The sequence below is a fragment of the Vidua macroura genome, chromosome 29 (genome assembly GCF_024509145.1).
Source record: "Vidua macroura isolate BioBank_ID:100142 chromosome 29, ASM2450914v1, whole genome shotgun sequence".
Lineage (NCBI taxonomy): Eukaryota > Metazoa > Chordata > Aves > Passeriformes > Viduidae > Vidua > Vidua macroura.
The window spans coordinates 1,446,942-1,463,271 of NC_071599.1; the positions used below are offsets into that span (position 1 = coordinate 1,446,942).

Here is a 16,330-nt window from a genome sequence, read left to right on the forward strand (position 1 = left end):
ATCGGCGATTTCGGGGGAAAATCGCCTCGGGTGTCGCTGTCACCACCCGGGGGGGGTGGGATGGGGTGTCCCCCCCCTTGTCAGTGTCCCCTCCCCACTCCCCGTGTCCCCTCCCCACTCCCAATGTCCCCTCCCAGTGCCCGCGCTCACAGACACGACAGCCGCGCTGGAGTGACTGGTTTTTACTGGTTTTTACTGGTGTGACGCAGGGGACCCCATCCCCGCCCTCGTGTGTCCCTCGCGGTGCCCGGAGCAGGGCTGTCCCTGCGTGTCCCCCAGGGGGGACCCGGCCTGGCTGTGGCCCCGCTGTGCCAGGGCCTCCGGTGCCAGCCTGGTGCCCGTCCTGCCGTCCCTGATGACACTGACGCGGACGGGAGTGACGGGCCTGGAGGGCGCGGTGGCACTGCCAGGCCTGTCCCCAGGCGTGCTGCTGTCCCTGGACGGGCAGTCCCTGACAGGGATGGTGGCACTGCCACTGACTGGCGTGTCCGTGATGGGGGGACTGCCAGTGACGTGCCTGTCCCCAAGGGTGGCACTGCCCCCGGACGGGCAGTCCCTGACAGGGATGGTGGCACTGCCACCCACTGACCCGGCCCCAGCAGCGGGGGTGGCACTGTCCCCGGACGGGCACTCCCTGACAGGGAGGGTGGCACTGCCACAGGCCAGCGTGTCCCCGAGGGGGAGGGTGGCATGGCCGGGCACCCTCGATTCCACGATGGCGGCAGTGACCCTGGGGATGGAGTCCCCAACGAGGACGGTGGCACTGACAAAGACGGGCGTGTCCACGATGGTGACGGTGCCCCTGGACAGGCTGGCCCTGACGGGGACGGTGACACTGCCCAGGATCCTCCTGTCCATCACAGTGCCACTGAGAGTGACCAGCGCGTCCACGACGGCGGCAGTGCCCCGGGACGGGCAGTCCCTGATGGGCACGGTGGCACTGCCAGCCACCGCGCTGTCCCCAGCGGTGCCACTGGCCCAGAAGGGGCTGTTGCTGACAGGCATGGTGGCACTGCCGGTGACGGGCGTGTCCACGATGGTGGCAGTGCCCCTGGATAGGCTGTCCCTGACGGGGACGGTGGCACTGCCAGAGAGCAGCGTGTCCCCAGGAGTGCCACTGTCCCTGGAGGGGCAGTCCCTGCCAGGAGCGGTGCCACTGTCAGTGACCAGCCTGTCCCCAGCCGTGCCACCAACTCTGACCGGCCTGTCCTCAACGGCGACAGTGGCAGTGCCAGTGCCCAGCCTGTCCCCAGCTGGGACAGTGGCAGTGCCAGTGCCCAGCCTGTCCCCAGCTGGGACAGTGGCAGTGCCAGTGCCCAGCCTGTCCCCAGCGGGGACAGTGGCAGTGCCAGTGCCCAGCCTGTCCTCAACGGCGACAGTGGCAGTGCCAGTGCCCAGCCTGTCCCCAGCTGGGACAGTGGCAGTGCCCCTGGATGGGCTGTCCCTGACAGGGACAGTGACACTGCCAGAGACTGGCATGTCCCTGACCGTGCCAGCTGGGCTGTCCCTGGCAGGGACAGTGGCACTGCTCCTGCCCAGCCTGTCCCCAGTGTCAGGGGCCCTGGATGACCTGTCCCTGATGGGGACGGTGGCACTGCCCCTGCCTGGCCTGTCCCTGATGGGGACGGTAGCACTGCCAGCGACCGGCCTGTCCCCAGTGGTGGCACTGCCCCTGCCCAGCCTGTCCCCACTGCCACTGTCTCTGGGTGACCTGTCCCTGATGGGGACACTGCCACTGCCCCTGCTCAGCCTGTCCCCAGTGGTGGCACTGCCCCTGCCCAGCCGGTCCCTACTGCCACTCTCTGTGGGTGACCTGTCCCTGATGGGGACACTGCCACTGCCCCTGCCTGGCTTGTCCCCAACAGCAGTGGCCCTGGGTGACCTGTCCCTGATGGGGACACTGCCACTGCCCCGGTTCAGCCTGTGCCCAGTGGTGGCACTGCTCCTGGAGGAGCTGTCCCTGACAGGGACAGTGGCACTGCCCCTGCCTGGCGTGTCCCCAGTGGTGCCACTGCCCCTGCCTGCGCTGTCCCTGACAGGGACAGTGGCACTGCCCCTGCCCAGCCTGTCCCCAGTGGTGGCACTGCCCCTGCCCAACCTGTCCCCACTGCCACTGTGTCTGGGTGACCTGTCCCTGACAGGGACAGTGGCACTGCCCATGACTGACCTGTCCCCAGTGGTGGCACTGGCTGTCGTTGACCTGTCCTTAACAGGGACAGTGGCACTGCCACCGTGTGAGCTGTCCCTGATGGGGACAGTGGAACTGCCCCTGTCCGGCCTGTCCCTGATGGCGCCACTGCCCCTGCCCAGCCTGTCCTCGACAGGGACAGTGGCACTGCCCCTGCCTGGCCTGTCCCCAGTGCCACTGTCTCTGGTTGACCTGTCCCTGATGGGGACGGTGCCACTGCCCCTGCCCGGCCTGTCCCCAGTGGTGGCACTGCCCCTGCCTGGCCTGTCCCCAGTGGTGGCACTGCCCCTGCCTGGCCTGTCCCCAGTGCCGCTGTCTCTGGGTGACCTGTCCCTGATGGGGACACTGCCACTGCCCCTGCTCAGCCTGTCCCCAGTGGTGGCACTGCTCCTGCCCGCCCTGTCCCCACTGCCACTGTCTCTGGGTGACCTGTCCCTGATGGGGACACTGCCACTGCTCCTGCCCAGCCTGTCCCCACTGCCACTGTCTCTGGGTGACCTGTCCCTGATGGGGACACTGCCACTGCCCCTGCTCAGCCTGTCTCCAGTGGTGGCACTGCTCCTGGAGGAGCTGTCCCTGACAGGGATGGTGGCACTGCCAGTCACCAGTTTGTCCCCAGTGCCACTGGCCCTGGGTGAGCTGTCCCTCCTAGGGACAGTGGCACTGCTAGAGACTGGCTTGTCCCTAGCAGGGACGGTGGCACTGCCACTGACTGGCCTGTCCCCAGTGGTGGCACTGCCCCGAGATGGACTGGCCTTGACTGGGACAGTGGCATTGCCACCAGCTGGGCTGTCCCTGATGGGAATGGTGGCACTCCTGGTGACCGGCCTGTCCCCAGCAGTGCCACTGGCCCTGGGCAAGCTGTCCTTGACAGGGACAGTGGCACTGCCACAGGATGATCTGTCCTTGACAGGGGCGGTGGCACTGCCATGGACTGGCTTGTCCCTGACAGGGAGGGTGGCACTGCCACCGGCTGGGCTGTCCCTGACAGGGCCGGTGGCACTCCTGGTGACCGGCCTGTCCCCAGCAGTGCCACTGCCCCGGGATGAGCTGTCCCTGACAGGGACAGTGGCACTGCCGCTGACTGGCCTGTCCCCAGTGCCACTGGCCCTTGGTGAGCTGTCCTTGACAGGGATGGTGGCACTGCCACCAGCTGGGCTGTCCCTGACAGGGCCAGTGGCACTCCTGGTGACCGGCCTGTCCCCAGTGGTGGCACTGGCCCTGAGTGAGCTGTCCCTGACAGGGCCAGTAGCACTGCCAGCAACTGGCTTGTCCCTGACAGGGACAGTGGCACTGCCACCAGCTGGGCTGTCCCTGATGGGAATGGTGGCACTCCTGGTGACCGGCCTGTCCCCAGCAGTGCCACTGGCCCTGGGCAAGCTGTCCTTGACAGGGACAGTGGCACTGCCACCAGCCGGGCTGTCCCTGACAGGGCCGGTGGCACTCCTAGTGACCGGCCTGTCCCCAGCAGTGCCACTGCTCCTGGGCGAACTGTCCTGCCTGGGGACAGTGGCACTGCCAGGGGCTGGCTTGTCCCTGACAGGGACAGTGGCACTCCTGGTGACCGGCCTGTCCCCAGAGGTGGCACTGGCCCTGGGCGAGCTGTCCGTGACAAGGACGGTGGCACTGCCAGGGACTGGCTTGTCCTTGACAGGGACAGTGGCACTGCCAGAGGATGGGCTGTCCCCAGTGGTGGCACTGCCCCTGGCCAGACTGTCCTTGACTGGTGCAGTGGCACTGCCACCATCTGGGCCATCCCTGACAGGGCCAGTGGCACTCCTGGTGACCGGCCTGTCCCCAGCAGTGCCACTGGCCCTGGGCGAGCTGTCCTGCCTGGGGACAGTGGCACTGCCCCGGGATGGGCCATCATTGACAAGGATGGTGGCACTGCCAGGGGCTGGCTTGTCCTTGACTGGTGCAGTGGCACTGCCACCAGCTGGGCTGTCCCTGGTGGGAATGGTGGCACTCCTGGTGACCGGCCTGTCCCCAGCAGTGCCACCAGCCCTGGGTGAGCTGTCCTTGACAGGGATGGTGGCACTGCCAGGGGCTGGCTTGTCCTTGCCTGGTGCAGTGGCACTGCCACCAGCTGGGCCGTCCCTGACAGGGACAGTGGCACTCCTGGTGACCGGCCTGTCCCCAGCAGTGCCACTGCCCCGGGATGCACTGTCATTGACAGGGACGGTGGCACTGCCACCAGTTGTGCTGTCCCTGATGGGGACAGTGGCACTGCCACCTGCTGAGCTGTCCCTAATGGTGGCACTGCCTCTGACTGGCCTGTCCTGAGTGGTGGCACTGATCCTGGATGGGCTGTCCTTAATGGGAATGGTGGCACTGCCACCAGCGGTGGGGACAGTGGCACTTCTAGCACCCGACCTGTCCCCCGTGACACTGGCCCTGGAGGGGCGGTCCGTACTGGGGACAGTGGCACTGCCAGGGGCTGGCTTGTCCCTGACAGGGACGGTGGCACTGCCACCAGCTGGGCTGTCCCTGATGGGAATGGTGGCACTCCTGGTGACCGGCCTGTCCCCAGAGGTGGCACTGGCCCTGGAGGGGCTGTCCCTGACAGGGACAGTGGCACTGCCAGCGACTGCTCTGTCCCCAGTGGTGGCAGTGCCAGTGACCAGCCTGTCCCCAGCGTCACTGACTGTGAGTGAGCTGTCCCTGACAGGGCTGGTGTCATTGCCAGTGTCCTGCCCATCCCTGACAGGGACAGTGGCACTGCCAGCAACAGGCCTGTCCTCAGTGGTGGCACTAGCAGTGACAGGTCTGTCCTCAGTGGTGGCACTGCCAGCGACTGGTCTGTCCCCAGTGGTGGCACTGCCAGTGACAGGCCTGTCCTCAGTGGTGGCACTGCCAGTGACTGGTCTGTCCCCAGTGCTGGCACTGCCAGTGACAGGTCTGTCCCCAGTGGTGGCACTAGCAGCGACAGGTCTGTCCCCAGTGGTGGCACTGCCAGTGACAGGCCTGTCCCCAGTGCTGGCACTGCCAGCGACTGGTCTGTCCCCAGTGGTGGCACTAGCAGTGACAGGCCTGTCCCCAGTGCTGGCACTGCCAGCGACTGGTCTGTCCCCAGTGGTGGCACTGCCAGCGACTGGTCTGTCCCCAGTGGTGGCACTGCCAGCGACTGGTCTGTCCCCAGTGGTGGCACTAGCAGTGACAGGCCTGTCCTCAGTGGTGGCACTGCCAGCGACTGGTCTGTCCTCAGTGTCACTGACCATGGGTGAGCTGTCCCTGACAGGGACAGTGGCACTGCCACCACCAGGAGAGCCACAACTGGGGAAGCTGGCACTGCTGCTGACCGGGCTGTCCCCAGGGGGGGTGGTGACACTGCCACTGACTGAGCTGTCACTAACGGGGACGGTGGCACTGTCCCGAGCTGGGCTGTCCCCAAGGGGGGTGGTGGCAATGCCACTGACTGGGCTGTCACTAACAGGGACAGTGGCACTGCCACCACCAGCAGAGCCATCACCAGGGATGCTGCCACTGACTGGGCTGTCCCCAAGGGGGACAGTGGCACTGCCATTGACTGAGCTGTCCCCAGTGGGGACAGTGGCACTGCCATTGACTGAGCTGTCACTAAGGGGGATGGTGGCACTTCCCTCAGCTGGGCTGTCCCCAGGGGGGACAGTGGCACTGCCAGTGATTGAGCTGTCCCCAAGGGAGATACTGGCACTGTCATTGACTGGGCTGTCACTAACAGGGACAGTGCCACTGCCATTGACCGAGCTGTCCCCAAGGGGGACGCTGGCACTGCCATTGACTGAGCTGTCACTAACAGGGACAGTGGCACTGCCACTGACCAGGCTGTCCCCAAGGGGGACGCTGGCACTGCCATTGACTGAGCTGTCACTAACGGGGACAGTGGCACTGCCATTGACTGAGCTAAGGGGGACAGTGGCACTAAGGGGGACAGTGGCACTAAGGGTGACAGTGGCACTAAGGGGGACAGTGGCACTGCCACTGACCGGGCTGTCCCCACCAGCCACCGTGTCACTGTCAACCTCCATGCTGTCCCCACCACCCTCAGCAGCATCGCCAGCGGCCCCCCTGTCCCCAGCGGGCACGGTGGCACTGCCACCCCCGGGTGACCCCCCTGGGGGCGAATCCCCGCCCTCATCGCCCTTGGGGACCTCCGCGTCCTCGGGTGACATGGCCGCGTCCTCCGGCCGCTTGCGGGGCCTCCCGCGCCTCCTCTTGTGCGCGGCGCCGTCCCCTCCTCCCTCCGGGGGCCGCTTGGTGGCCCTGCCGCGCTGGCCCTCGCCATCGCCCCCGGCCCGGGCGCTGCCGCCGGGGGTCTCGGCCGCGGGGACCCCCACGCCGGGCAGCAGCACGTTGAGCACGGGGATGGCGGCGGGCGGGCTCAGCGCGGTGCCCACGGGCAGCGGCAGCGCCACCTTCACCGTGCCGCCCAGCGGCGCCGCCGTCAGCCGGGGCACCAGCACCGGCGGCGCCGGGCGCGCCGGGGCGGCGCCGGGGCCCGGGGGTCGCTCCGAGGGCGGCATGCGGGGCAGCAGCAGCGGCAGCCGGGCCACCAGGGCGTTCACCTGCGGGCTGCTGGCCGGCCGCGGGGGCTCCGGGGGCTTCTTCTTCTCCGGCCGCGGCTGGACGTGGCCTTTGGGCACGGCGTCCTTCTTGGCCTGCGGCGAGGGAGGCGGCGTCGGGGCTGGGGGTCGCCTCTGAGCGCCCACCGGGCTCGGGGAGGGGGTCCAGGGGGGTCCTCACCTGCTCCTGGCCGCTGTCCGAGGGGTCCACGCCGTTCTTCTTGGGGGCTGCGGGTGGCCGAGGGTCCTGCGGGGGCTTGTCCGTGTTTTCTGTGGGAGGAGGGGACGTGACCGGGGTGGCAGGGGACACGGGAGTGGGGAGGGGACACGGGAACCGTGGAGGGGACATTGGGAGTGGGGAGGGGACACGGGAACCGTGGAGGGGACACGGGAGTGGGGAGGGGACACGGGAACCGTGGAGGGGACATTGGGAGTGGGGAGGGCACACGGGAACCGTGGAGGGGACACGGGAGTGGGGAGGGGACACGGGAACCGTGGAGGGGACACGGGAGTGGGGAGGGGACACGGGAACCGTGGAGGGGACACGGGAGTGGGGAGGGGACACGGGAACCGTGGAGGGGACATTGGGAGTGCGGAGGGGACACGGGAACCGTGGAGAGGACACGGCGCAGTGCAAGAGGACACTGACAAGGGGGGGACACCCCATCCCACCCCCCCCCGGGTGGTGACAGCGACACCCGAGGCGATTTTCCCCCGAAATCGCCGATTTTCGTTAACGCGGAACCCGCGGGCGCCTTGGGCTTGTTCCCTACCGAGACCACGCCCCAAACACCGTGAGACCACGCCCTTTTAACCATATATGTACATAGCCCGCCGAGGCCACGCCCACCCCTCAATCCCCATTCATGTCCAACCCACGACCCCCGCACTCAAACCACGCCCCCAGGGGGGTGACAGCATCCCAGAGGGGTGACAATGCCCCAGGGGGGTGACAGCATCCCAGAGGGGTGACAATGCCCCCAGAGAGGTGACAATGCCCCAGAGAGGTGACAATGCCCCAGAGGAGTGACAATGCCCCAGGGGGTGACAGTGTCCCAGAGGGGTGACAATGCCCCCAGAGGGATGACAATGCCCCAGGGGGTGACAATGCCCCCAGGGGTGACAATGCCCCAGAGGAGTGACAATGCCCCCAGAGGGGGTGACAGTGCCCCAGGGGATGACAGTGCCCCCAGGGGTGACAATGCCCCCAGACAGGTGACAATGCCCCCAGGGGGATGACAATGCCCCCAGGGGTGACAATGCCCCAGGGGTGACAATGCCCCAGGGGGTGACAGTGCCACAGGGGTGACAATGCCCCAGGGGGTGACAGTGCCCCCAGGGGTGACAATGCCCCCAGACAGGTGACAATGCCCCAGGGGGTGACAATGCCCCAGGGGGTGACAGTGCCACAGGGGTGACAATGCCCCAGGGGGTGACAGTGCCCCCAGGGGTGACAATGCCCCCAGGGGTGACAATGCCCCAGGGGTGACAATGCCCCAGGGGGTGACAGTGCCACAGGGGTGACAATGCCCCAGGGGGTGACAATGCCCCAGAGGAGTGACAATGCCCCAGGGGATGACAGTGCCCCCAGGGGTGACAATGCCCCCAGACAGGTGACAATGCCCCAGGGGGTGACAATGCCCCCAGGGGGGTGACAATGCCTCCAGGGGGGTGACAAGGCCCCAGAGGGGTGACAGTGTCCCAGAGGGGTGACAGTGCCCCAGAGGGGTGACAATGCCCCAGAGAGGTGACAATGCCCCAGAGGGTGACAATGCCCCAGGGGGTGACAGTGCCCCAGGGGGTGACAATGCCCCAGAGAGGTGACAATGCTCCCAGGGGTGACAATGCCCCCAGGGGTGACAATGCCCCAGAGGAGTGACAATGCCCCAGAGGGTGACAATGCCCCAGAGGAGTGACAATGCCCCAGGGGGTGACAGTGTCCCAGAGGGGTGACAATGCCCCCAGACAGGTGACAATGCCCCCAGAGGGATGACAATGCCCCAGGGGTGACAGTGCCCCAGAGGGGTGACAATGCCCCCAGAGAGGTGACAATGCCCCAGAGGAGTGACAATGCCCCAGGGGGTGACAGTGCCCCAGGGGGTGACAATGCCCCCAGGGAGTGACAGTGCTCCCAGGGAGTGACAATGCCCCCAGAGAGATGACAATGCCCCAGAGGGGTGACAGTGCCCCCAGGGGATGACAGTGCCCCCAGAGGTGGCAGTGCCCCAGGGGGGTGACAATGCCCCAGGGGGTGACAGTGCTCCCAGGGAGTGACAATGCCCCCAGAGAGGTGACAATGCCCCAGAGGGTGACAATGCCCCAGAGGGTGACAATGCCCCCAGGGGTGGCAGTGCCCCGGGGGTGGCAGCGGTGTCCCCGGCTGACCTTGCACCACCATGGCCATGAGCAGGTCGGCGTGGGCCGAGCGGGGGCTGATGATGTGCTGCTGCAGCAGGAACTGCGCCACCTCCACGATGTTGTTGAAGGAGCGCCGCAGGATCTTCTCGGCCCAGTCGCACGTCAGGGCGCACGCGGCCTCCGTCACCTCGCTGCTGTAGGACTGCGCCAGCTCGGCCAGCTCCGCCTGCGGGGACAGCCACAGGGACATCACCCAGGGGACAGCCACAGGGACATCACCCAGGGGACAGCCACAGGGACATCAGACAGGGGACAGCCACAGCGACATCACCCAGGGGACAGCCACAGGGACATCACCCAGGGGACAGCCACAGCGACATCACCCAGGGGACAGCCACAGCGACATCAGACAGGGGACAGCCACAGGGACATCACCCAGGGGACAGCCACAGGGACATCACCCAGGGGACAGCCACAGGGACATCGCACAGGGGACAGCCACAGGGACATCAGACAGGGGACAGCCACAGCGACATCAGACAGGGGACAGCCACAGCGACATCACCCAGGGGACAGCCACAGGGACATCACCCAGGGGACAGCCACAGCGACATCAGACAGGGGACAGCCACAGGGACATCACCCAGGGGACAGCCACAGGGACATCAGACAGGGGACAGCCACAGCGACATCACACAGGGGACAGTGACAGAGACATCACCCAGGGGACAGCCACAGGGACATCGCACAGGGGACAGCCACAGGGACATCACCCAGGGGACAGCCACAGCGACATCAGACAGGGGACAGCCACAGGGACATCAGACAGGGGACAGCCACAGGGACATCGCACAGGGGACAGCCACAGGGACATCAGACAGGGGACAGCCACAGCGACATCACCCAGGGGACAGCCACAGGGACATCACCCAGGGGACAGCCACAGGGACATCAGACAGGGGACAGCCACAGGGACATCAGACAGGGGACAGCCACAGCGACATCACCCAGGGGACAGCCACAGGGACATCAGACAGGGGACAGCCACAGCGACATCACACAGGGGACAGCGACAGAGACATCACCCAGGGGACAGCCACAGGGACATCGCACAGGGGACAGCCACAGGGACATCACCCAGGGGACAGCCACAGCGACATCACCCAGGGGACAGCCACAGGGACATCACCCAGGGGACAGCCACAGCGACATCAGACAGGGGACAGCCACAGGGACATCACCCAGGGGACAGCCACAGCGACATCAGACAGGGGACAGCCACAGGGACATCAGACAGGGGACAGCCACAGGGACATCACCCAGGGGACAGCCACAGGGACATCAGACAGGGGACAGCCACAGCGACATCACCCAGGGGACAGCCACAGCGACATCAGACAGGGGACAGCCACAGGGACATCACCCAGGGGACAGCCACAGGGACATCAGACAGGGGACAGCCACAGCGACATCACCCAGGGGACAGCCACAGGGACATCACCCAGGGGACAGCCACAGGGACATCAGACAGGGGACAGCCACAGGGACATCACCCAGGGGACAGCCACAGGGACATCAGACAGGGGACAGCCACAGCGACATCACCCAGGGGACAGCCACAGGGACATCACCCAGGGGACAGCCACAGCGACATCATCCAGGGGACAGCCACAGGGACATCGCACAGGGGACAGCCACAGGGACATCACCCAGGGGACAGCCACAGGGACATGGCCCAGGGGACAGCGGGGGGGACAGTGACAGGGACATCACCCAGGGGACAGTGCAGGGGGGACACTGACACCGACATCAGACAGGGGACAGCGCAGTGGGGACAGTGACACCGACATCACACAGGGGACAGCGGCATGGGGACAGCCACAGGGACATTGCACAGGGGACAGTGGTGTGGGGACAGTGACAGGGACATCGCACAGGGGACAGCGCAGGGGGGACAGTGACACCGACATCAGACAGGGGACAGCGCAGTGGGGACAGCCACAGGGACATCACCCAGGGGACAGCGGGGGGGGGACACCAGGACAGGGACATCAGACAGGGGACACCGGGGTGGGGACACCGGGACAGTGTCACCTCGCTGCTGCAGGGTTCTGACTGCTGGGGACAGCGCCAGGGACAGGGACAGGGACAGCACGTGGGAGTGGGGACAGGAGGACAGCAGAGAGGGGACAGCAGGAGGGTCATGGAGCAGAGCAGGACACAGGAATGAGCCCACGGAGCAGGATGGGACAGCGGGATGGGGACGGGATGGGACAGCAGGATGGGATTCATGGAGCAACGCAGGACCTGCATCCCACCATCCCATCAACCATCCCATCCCATCCCATCCCATCAGTCCCATCCCACTGATCCCATCCCATCCCATCCCATCCCACCATCCCATCAACCATCCCATCAATCCCATCCTATCAATCCCATCCCATCAATCCCAACAATCCCATCCCATCCTATCAATCCCATCCCATCAATCCCATCAATCCCATCCCATCAATCCCATCAATCCCATCCCATCCCACTGATCCCATCCCATCAATCCCATCAATCCCATCCCATCCCACTGATCCCATCCCATCAATCCCATCAATCCCATCCCATCCCACCCCACCCCGTCCCGCAGCTCTCACCGTCTCGGTCACTTTGAGGTCCAGGCTGGGCAGGGGAGGAAGGCTGACCACGGTCTTCCTCCGGATCCCACCATAGCAGTACGTTGGGAAGAGTCAAGGATTTTTCCCGAGCCCAAAAAACCGGGAACCAACCCCTGAAGGACTCTGAATGGGAAAAACTGGGGAAAACCGGGAAAACCAGGAAAAAGAATGGGGAAAAACAGGAAAAAAATGGGAAAAAAACAAGAAAAAAAACAGGAAAAAACGGGAAAAAGATCAGCTGGCACCACAAATTCCAGCCTGGGGAAGGATATTTGGATTGTCCGCGGCCTCCCAGGCGCCGGGCTTTGATGTTTGGGAAGATTTCCCGGATGATCTTGCCGAAGTTGGCCGTGCTCAGCGGGCGGCAGCCGAGGTTGTCGCAGTAGCGCCTGCAGGGAGGGACCGGAGGTCACCGGAAATCCGGGATCCTGCCAGGGAATCCCAGGGCAGCGGGGCCCCAGGGACGTGGGACACCAGGACAGGGATGTGGGACAGCAGGACAGGGACGTGGGACACCCGGACATGGGGACACGGGACACCAGGACATGGGGACATGGGACACCAGGACAGGGACGTGGGACACCCGGACAGGGGGACACAGGACATCAGGACAGGGATGTGGGACACCAGGATGTGGGGACATGGGACAGCAGGACAGGGATGTGAGACACCCAGACAGGGGGACATGGGACACCAGGACAGGGGGACGTGGGACACCAGGACAGGGGGTCCCCAGGGAGGTGGGGACGTGGGGACACAGGGACAGGGGGACGTGGGACACCCCGGCTCACTTGTAGGCGTCGTAGACGTCCTGCTTGGGCAGGCAGGTGTCCGTGTGCTCCTCCAGGTGGTTGCGGATCCAGCTGCAGGCGTGCATGTGCTCGGCCGTGCCCAGCGCGCTCAGCTCCAGCGAGGAGCCGCTGCTGCTCCGCGCCGTTCCGCGGCCACGGGCGCCACAGCCAGGGAGGGGAGAACAGGCAGGAAGGAGAGGCCGTCAGCATCCCTGTGCCGGCTCCAGCGCGACAGATCCGCCCTGGGGCATCCCCGTCCCAGCTCCATCCCTGTCGCAGCTCCATCCCAGCAGCTCCATCCCTGTCCCATCCCATCCCAACAGCTCCATCCCTGTCCCAGCTCCATCCCTGTCCCATCCCATCCCAGCAGCTCCATCCCTGTCCCAGCTCCATCCCTGTCGCAGCTCCATCCCCGTCCCAGCTCCATCCCTGTCCCATCCCAGCAGCTCCATCCCTGTCCCAGCTCCATCCCTGTCCCATCCCATCCCCACAGCTCCATCCCCGTCCCAGCTCCATCCCTGTCCCATCCCAGCAGCTCCATCCCTGTCCCAGCTCCATCCCTGTCCCATCCCATCCCCACAGCTCCATCCCCGTCCCAGCTCCATCCCTGTCCCAGCTCCATCCCCACAGCTCCATCCCTGTCCCAGCTCCATCCCTGTCCCATCCCAGCAGCTCCATCCCTGTCCCAGCTCCATCCCTGTCCCAGCTCCATCCCCACAGCTCCATCCCTGTCCCAGCTCCATCCCTGTCCCATCCCATCCCAGCAGCTCCATCCCAGCAGCTCCATCCTGATCCAGTCCTGTCCCACCTTTGTTCCATTCCACCTCCATCCCAAGCCCTCCCACTCTCTCATTCCCATCCCATCCCATCCCACCCCACCCCACCCCACGGATCCCACCCCATGGATCCCACCCCACGGATCCCATCCCAGGGATCCCACCCCACAGATCCCACCCCACGGATCCCCCCCCACAGATCCCACCCCACGTATCCCACCCCATAGATCCCACCCTACAGACCCACCCCATGGATCCCCCCCCACGGATCCCCCCTCACCTCTTCTCGCCCAGGCTGGGCCCCGAGGGCAGCTGCAGGTACAGGTAGAGTTTGTCGCTGTCCGAGAACTTCTGCACGTCCTGCTGCGCTCCCGGGGCGCGGGGACAAGGACAAGGTGACGGATCCGCCGGGATGAGCCCGGAAAGCGGGATCAGCCAGCAGGGGTGGGAATTCCCTGCCCTCCAGCCCAGCATTCCGGGGGAACACTCACCAGGATGGAGTCCACCTTGCTCTGCACGGATTTGCTGCACGGGACAGACGCCGTGAGTCAGGGATGATCCCAGAAAATCCTGGGATCGCAATTCCAGCTCTTCCCGAGGCTCCCGAGCTCCTTCCAGAGCTCAGAGATCCAGGATGGATCCCACCACATCAGGGGAGGGGGTGTTGGACTGGTTTGGCACCCAAAACGGGCACCTCTGCCCCCCTGGTGTCGCCCTGTCCCCACCTCTCCTCCCTGCAGCCCCCAGGGCTCCGAATTCCCGGTCCCCATCCCCTGAGCCCCGCCTGGGGTGCCCTGGAGGAATTCCCAAATTCCCGGGGCCCTGCCCTTACGAGATGTTGCCCCGGAGCTCCTGGAGCAGCGTGCTGGACTCGGTGGCACCGCCCCGGGCACTGCCAGGGGACGAAGTGCCCTTCCTGGTGGCTCTGGTCCCCAGCCGCTCGTCAGCCATGGCAGCTGTGTCCTGCTGGCAGCAGGAAAAAAAACGGGAATTTGGGTTTAAAGGCAGGGATAAATCCCATTACGGATTCTCATGGGACGTGTGGGCACGGACATGAGCCACTGGCGGCCACGGAGGCGGGACGGGGACATCTGCAGTGACCCGGGACAGGTCGGGGTGCTGGGGACACGGGACAGGGGTGCTGGGGTCACGGGGACAGAGGGTGCTGGGGACACGGGACAGGGGGTGCTGGGGACACGGGGACAGGGGGTGCTGGGGACACGGGGACAGAGGGTGCTGGGGACACGGGACAGGGGGTGCTGGGGACACGGGACAGGGGGTGCTGGGGACACGGGGAAAGGGGGTGCTGGGGACACGGGACAGGGGGTGCTGGGGACACGGGACAGGGGGTGCTGGGGTCACGGGACAGGGGGTGCTGGGGTCACGGGGACAGAGGGTGCTGGAGACACGGGACAGGGGGTGCTGGAGACACGGGACAGGGGGTGTTGGGGACACGGGGACAGGGGGTGCTGGGGTCACGGGGACAGAGGGTGCTGGGGACACGGGGACAGGGGGTGCTGGGGACACGGGACAGGGGGTGCTGGGGACACGGGGAAAGGGGGTGCTGGGGACAGGGGGTGCTGGGGACACGGGGAAAGGGGGTGCTGGGGACACGGGGACAGGGGGTGCTGGGGACACGGGGACAGGGGGTGCTGGGGTCACGGGGACAGGGGGTGCTGGGGTCACGGGACACCAGGAGGAGCCTCCCAGGGACATGGGGCCATGAGGCCACCGGAAGCGACCCCCGGGGCCATCAGGCCACCGGAAGCGACCCCCGGGGGCCACCGCCGCCCTCCGCGGCCCGGGGCGCTCCCGGCCCGGCGCGACCCCCGCTCCGGACCCGGGGCGGTGCCGGGGGCCGGGAGCGCCCGTCCCGCGGCCGAGCCCGGGGTGTCCCGGGGGTGTCCCGGGGGTGTCCCGGGGGTGTCCCCGCGGTGTCCCCGCGGTGTCCCCAGGCCCGTCCCCCCCCCCCCCCATCAGCCCCGCACCCACCTGGTCCCGTCCTGCTCGGGGGTCCCCGGAGGGGGGGGGGGAGGGGGGGGGGTCCCGCCACGTGCCCCGCGCCCCCCGCGCGAACCGAAAGTGGACGCGCCCCTCGCCCGCCGCGCGCGGCCCTTTCTTTTTTCTGATTGGCCGCGGCGCCGCTGGTCTGCCCGGATACGGCGGCGCCCGCGGCTGTGATTGGCTGAGCCCGCCCCCCTCCCCTCCGCCGGCTGGGGGTGAGCGCCCGGATGCGGCCGGGCGGGCGGGGCTGAAATCTGCCTGGCAACAGCGATCTGATTGGTCGGGGCGGGCGGCGCGAGGGGAGGCGGGTGTGCGGTGAGTGTGCAAACGGGTCACGTGGGGGGGGGGCCGGGCAGCGGGGGGGGGGCGTGTCACGTGCGCGTGTCACGTGCGAGTGTGCGACGGGCGGGAGGTGAGCGTGCAAGGGAGGGTCACGTGGGGAGGTCACGTGTGCGATGAGTGTGCAAGGCAGGGTCACGTGTGCAGGGAGTATGCAAGGAGTGTGCAAGGCAGGGTCACGTGGGGAGGTCACGTGTGCAAGGAGTGTGCAAGGGAGGGTCACGTGAGGAGGTCACGTGTGCAATGAGTGTGCAAGGGAGGGTCACGTGGGGAGGTCACGTGTGCAATGAGTGTGCAAGGCAGGGTCACGTGTGCGGGGAGTGTGCAAGGCAGGGTCACGTGGGGAGGTCACGTGTGCAAGGAGTGTGCAAGGGAGGGTCACGTGGGGAGGTCACGTGTGCAAGGAGCGCTCCGGAGCAGGAAAAGGAAAAGGAAAAGGAAAAGGAAAAGGAAAAGGAAAATTATTTTCTCCGGATTTATTTCATCCCGCGGGTCACGCGCATCCCGCAATTCCCGAATCCCAGAATTCCGAAATTCCCAAATCTCAAACACTCAAAATTCCCGACCCCCGGAATTCCCAAATTCCCAAATCTCAAACTCCCAATTCCCAAATTCCCCATTCTTGGAATTCCCGAATTCCCGACTCCCGGAATTCCGGGGGATCACA

At 66.3% G+C, this 16,330-nt stretch overlaps 1 protein-coding gene across 1 annotated transcript; it reads right to left on the minus strand.

The window, feature by feature from the left end:
- Positions 1–167: 167 nt before the first annotated feature.
- RFX5 (regulatory factor X5) lies at positions 168–15,483 on the minus strand. The gene is made up of 11 exons (XM_054001349.1): positions 15,313–15,483; positions 14,153–14,283; positions 13,812–13,845; positions 13,601–13,683; positions 12,545–12,676; positions 12,026–12,142; positions 11,733–11,814; positions 9,115–9,313; positions 6,911–6,999; positions 1,883–6,825; positions 168–1,813 (listed from the first exon to the last, which is right to left on the minus strand). The coding sequence occupies exons 2-11, from the start codon at positions 14,269–14,271 to the stop codon at positions 193–195; spliced, it is 7,419 nt and encodes a 2,472-aa protein (XP_053857324.1). The 5' UTR covers positions 14,272–14,283; positions 15,313–15,483; the 3' UTR covers positions 168–192.
- Between the last annotated feature and the right edge of the window lie 847 nt (positions 15,484–16,330).

Excerpts from the sequence above, each read along its gene's own strand:
- RFX5 (XM_054001349.1), bottom strand. The coding sequence starts at position 14,271 with ATGGCTGACGAGCGGCTGGGGACCAGAGCCACCAGGAAGGGCACTTCG. Across the intron at positions 13,684-13,811 it reads GCAAGGTGGACTCCATCCTG|CAGGACGTGCAGAAGTTCTC; the intron begins GTGAGTGTTCCC and ends CCGGGAGCGCAG. Across the intron at positions 6,826-6,910 it reads CGGACAGCGGCCAGGAGCAG|GCCAAGAAGGACGCCGTGCC; the intron begins GTGAGGACCCCC and ends CCCTCGCCGCAG.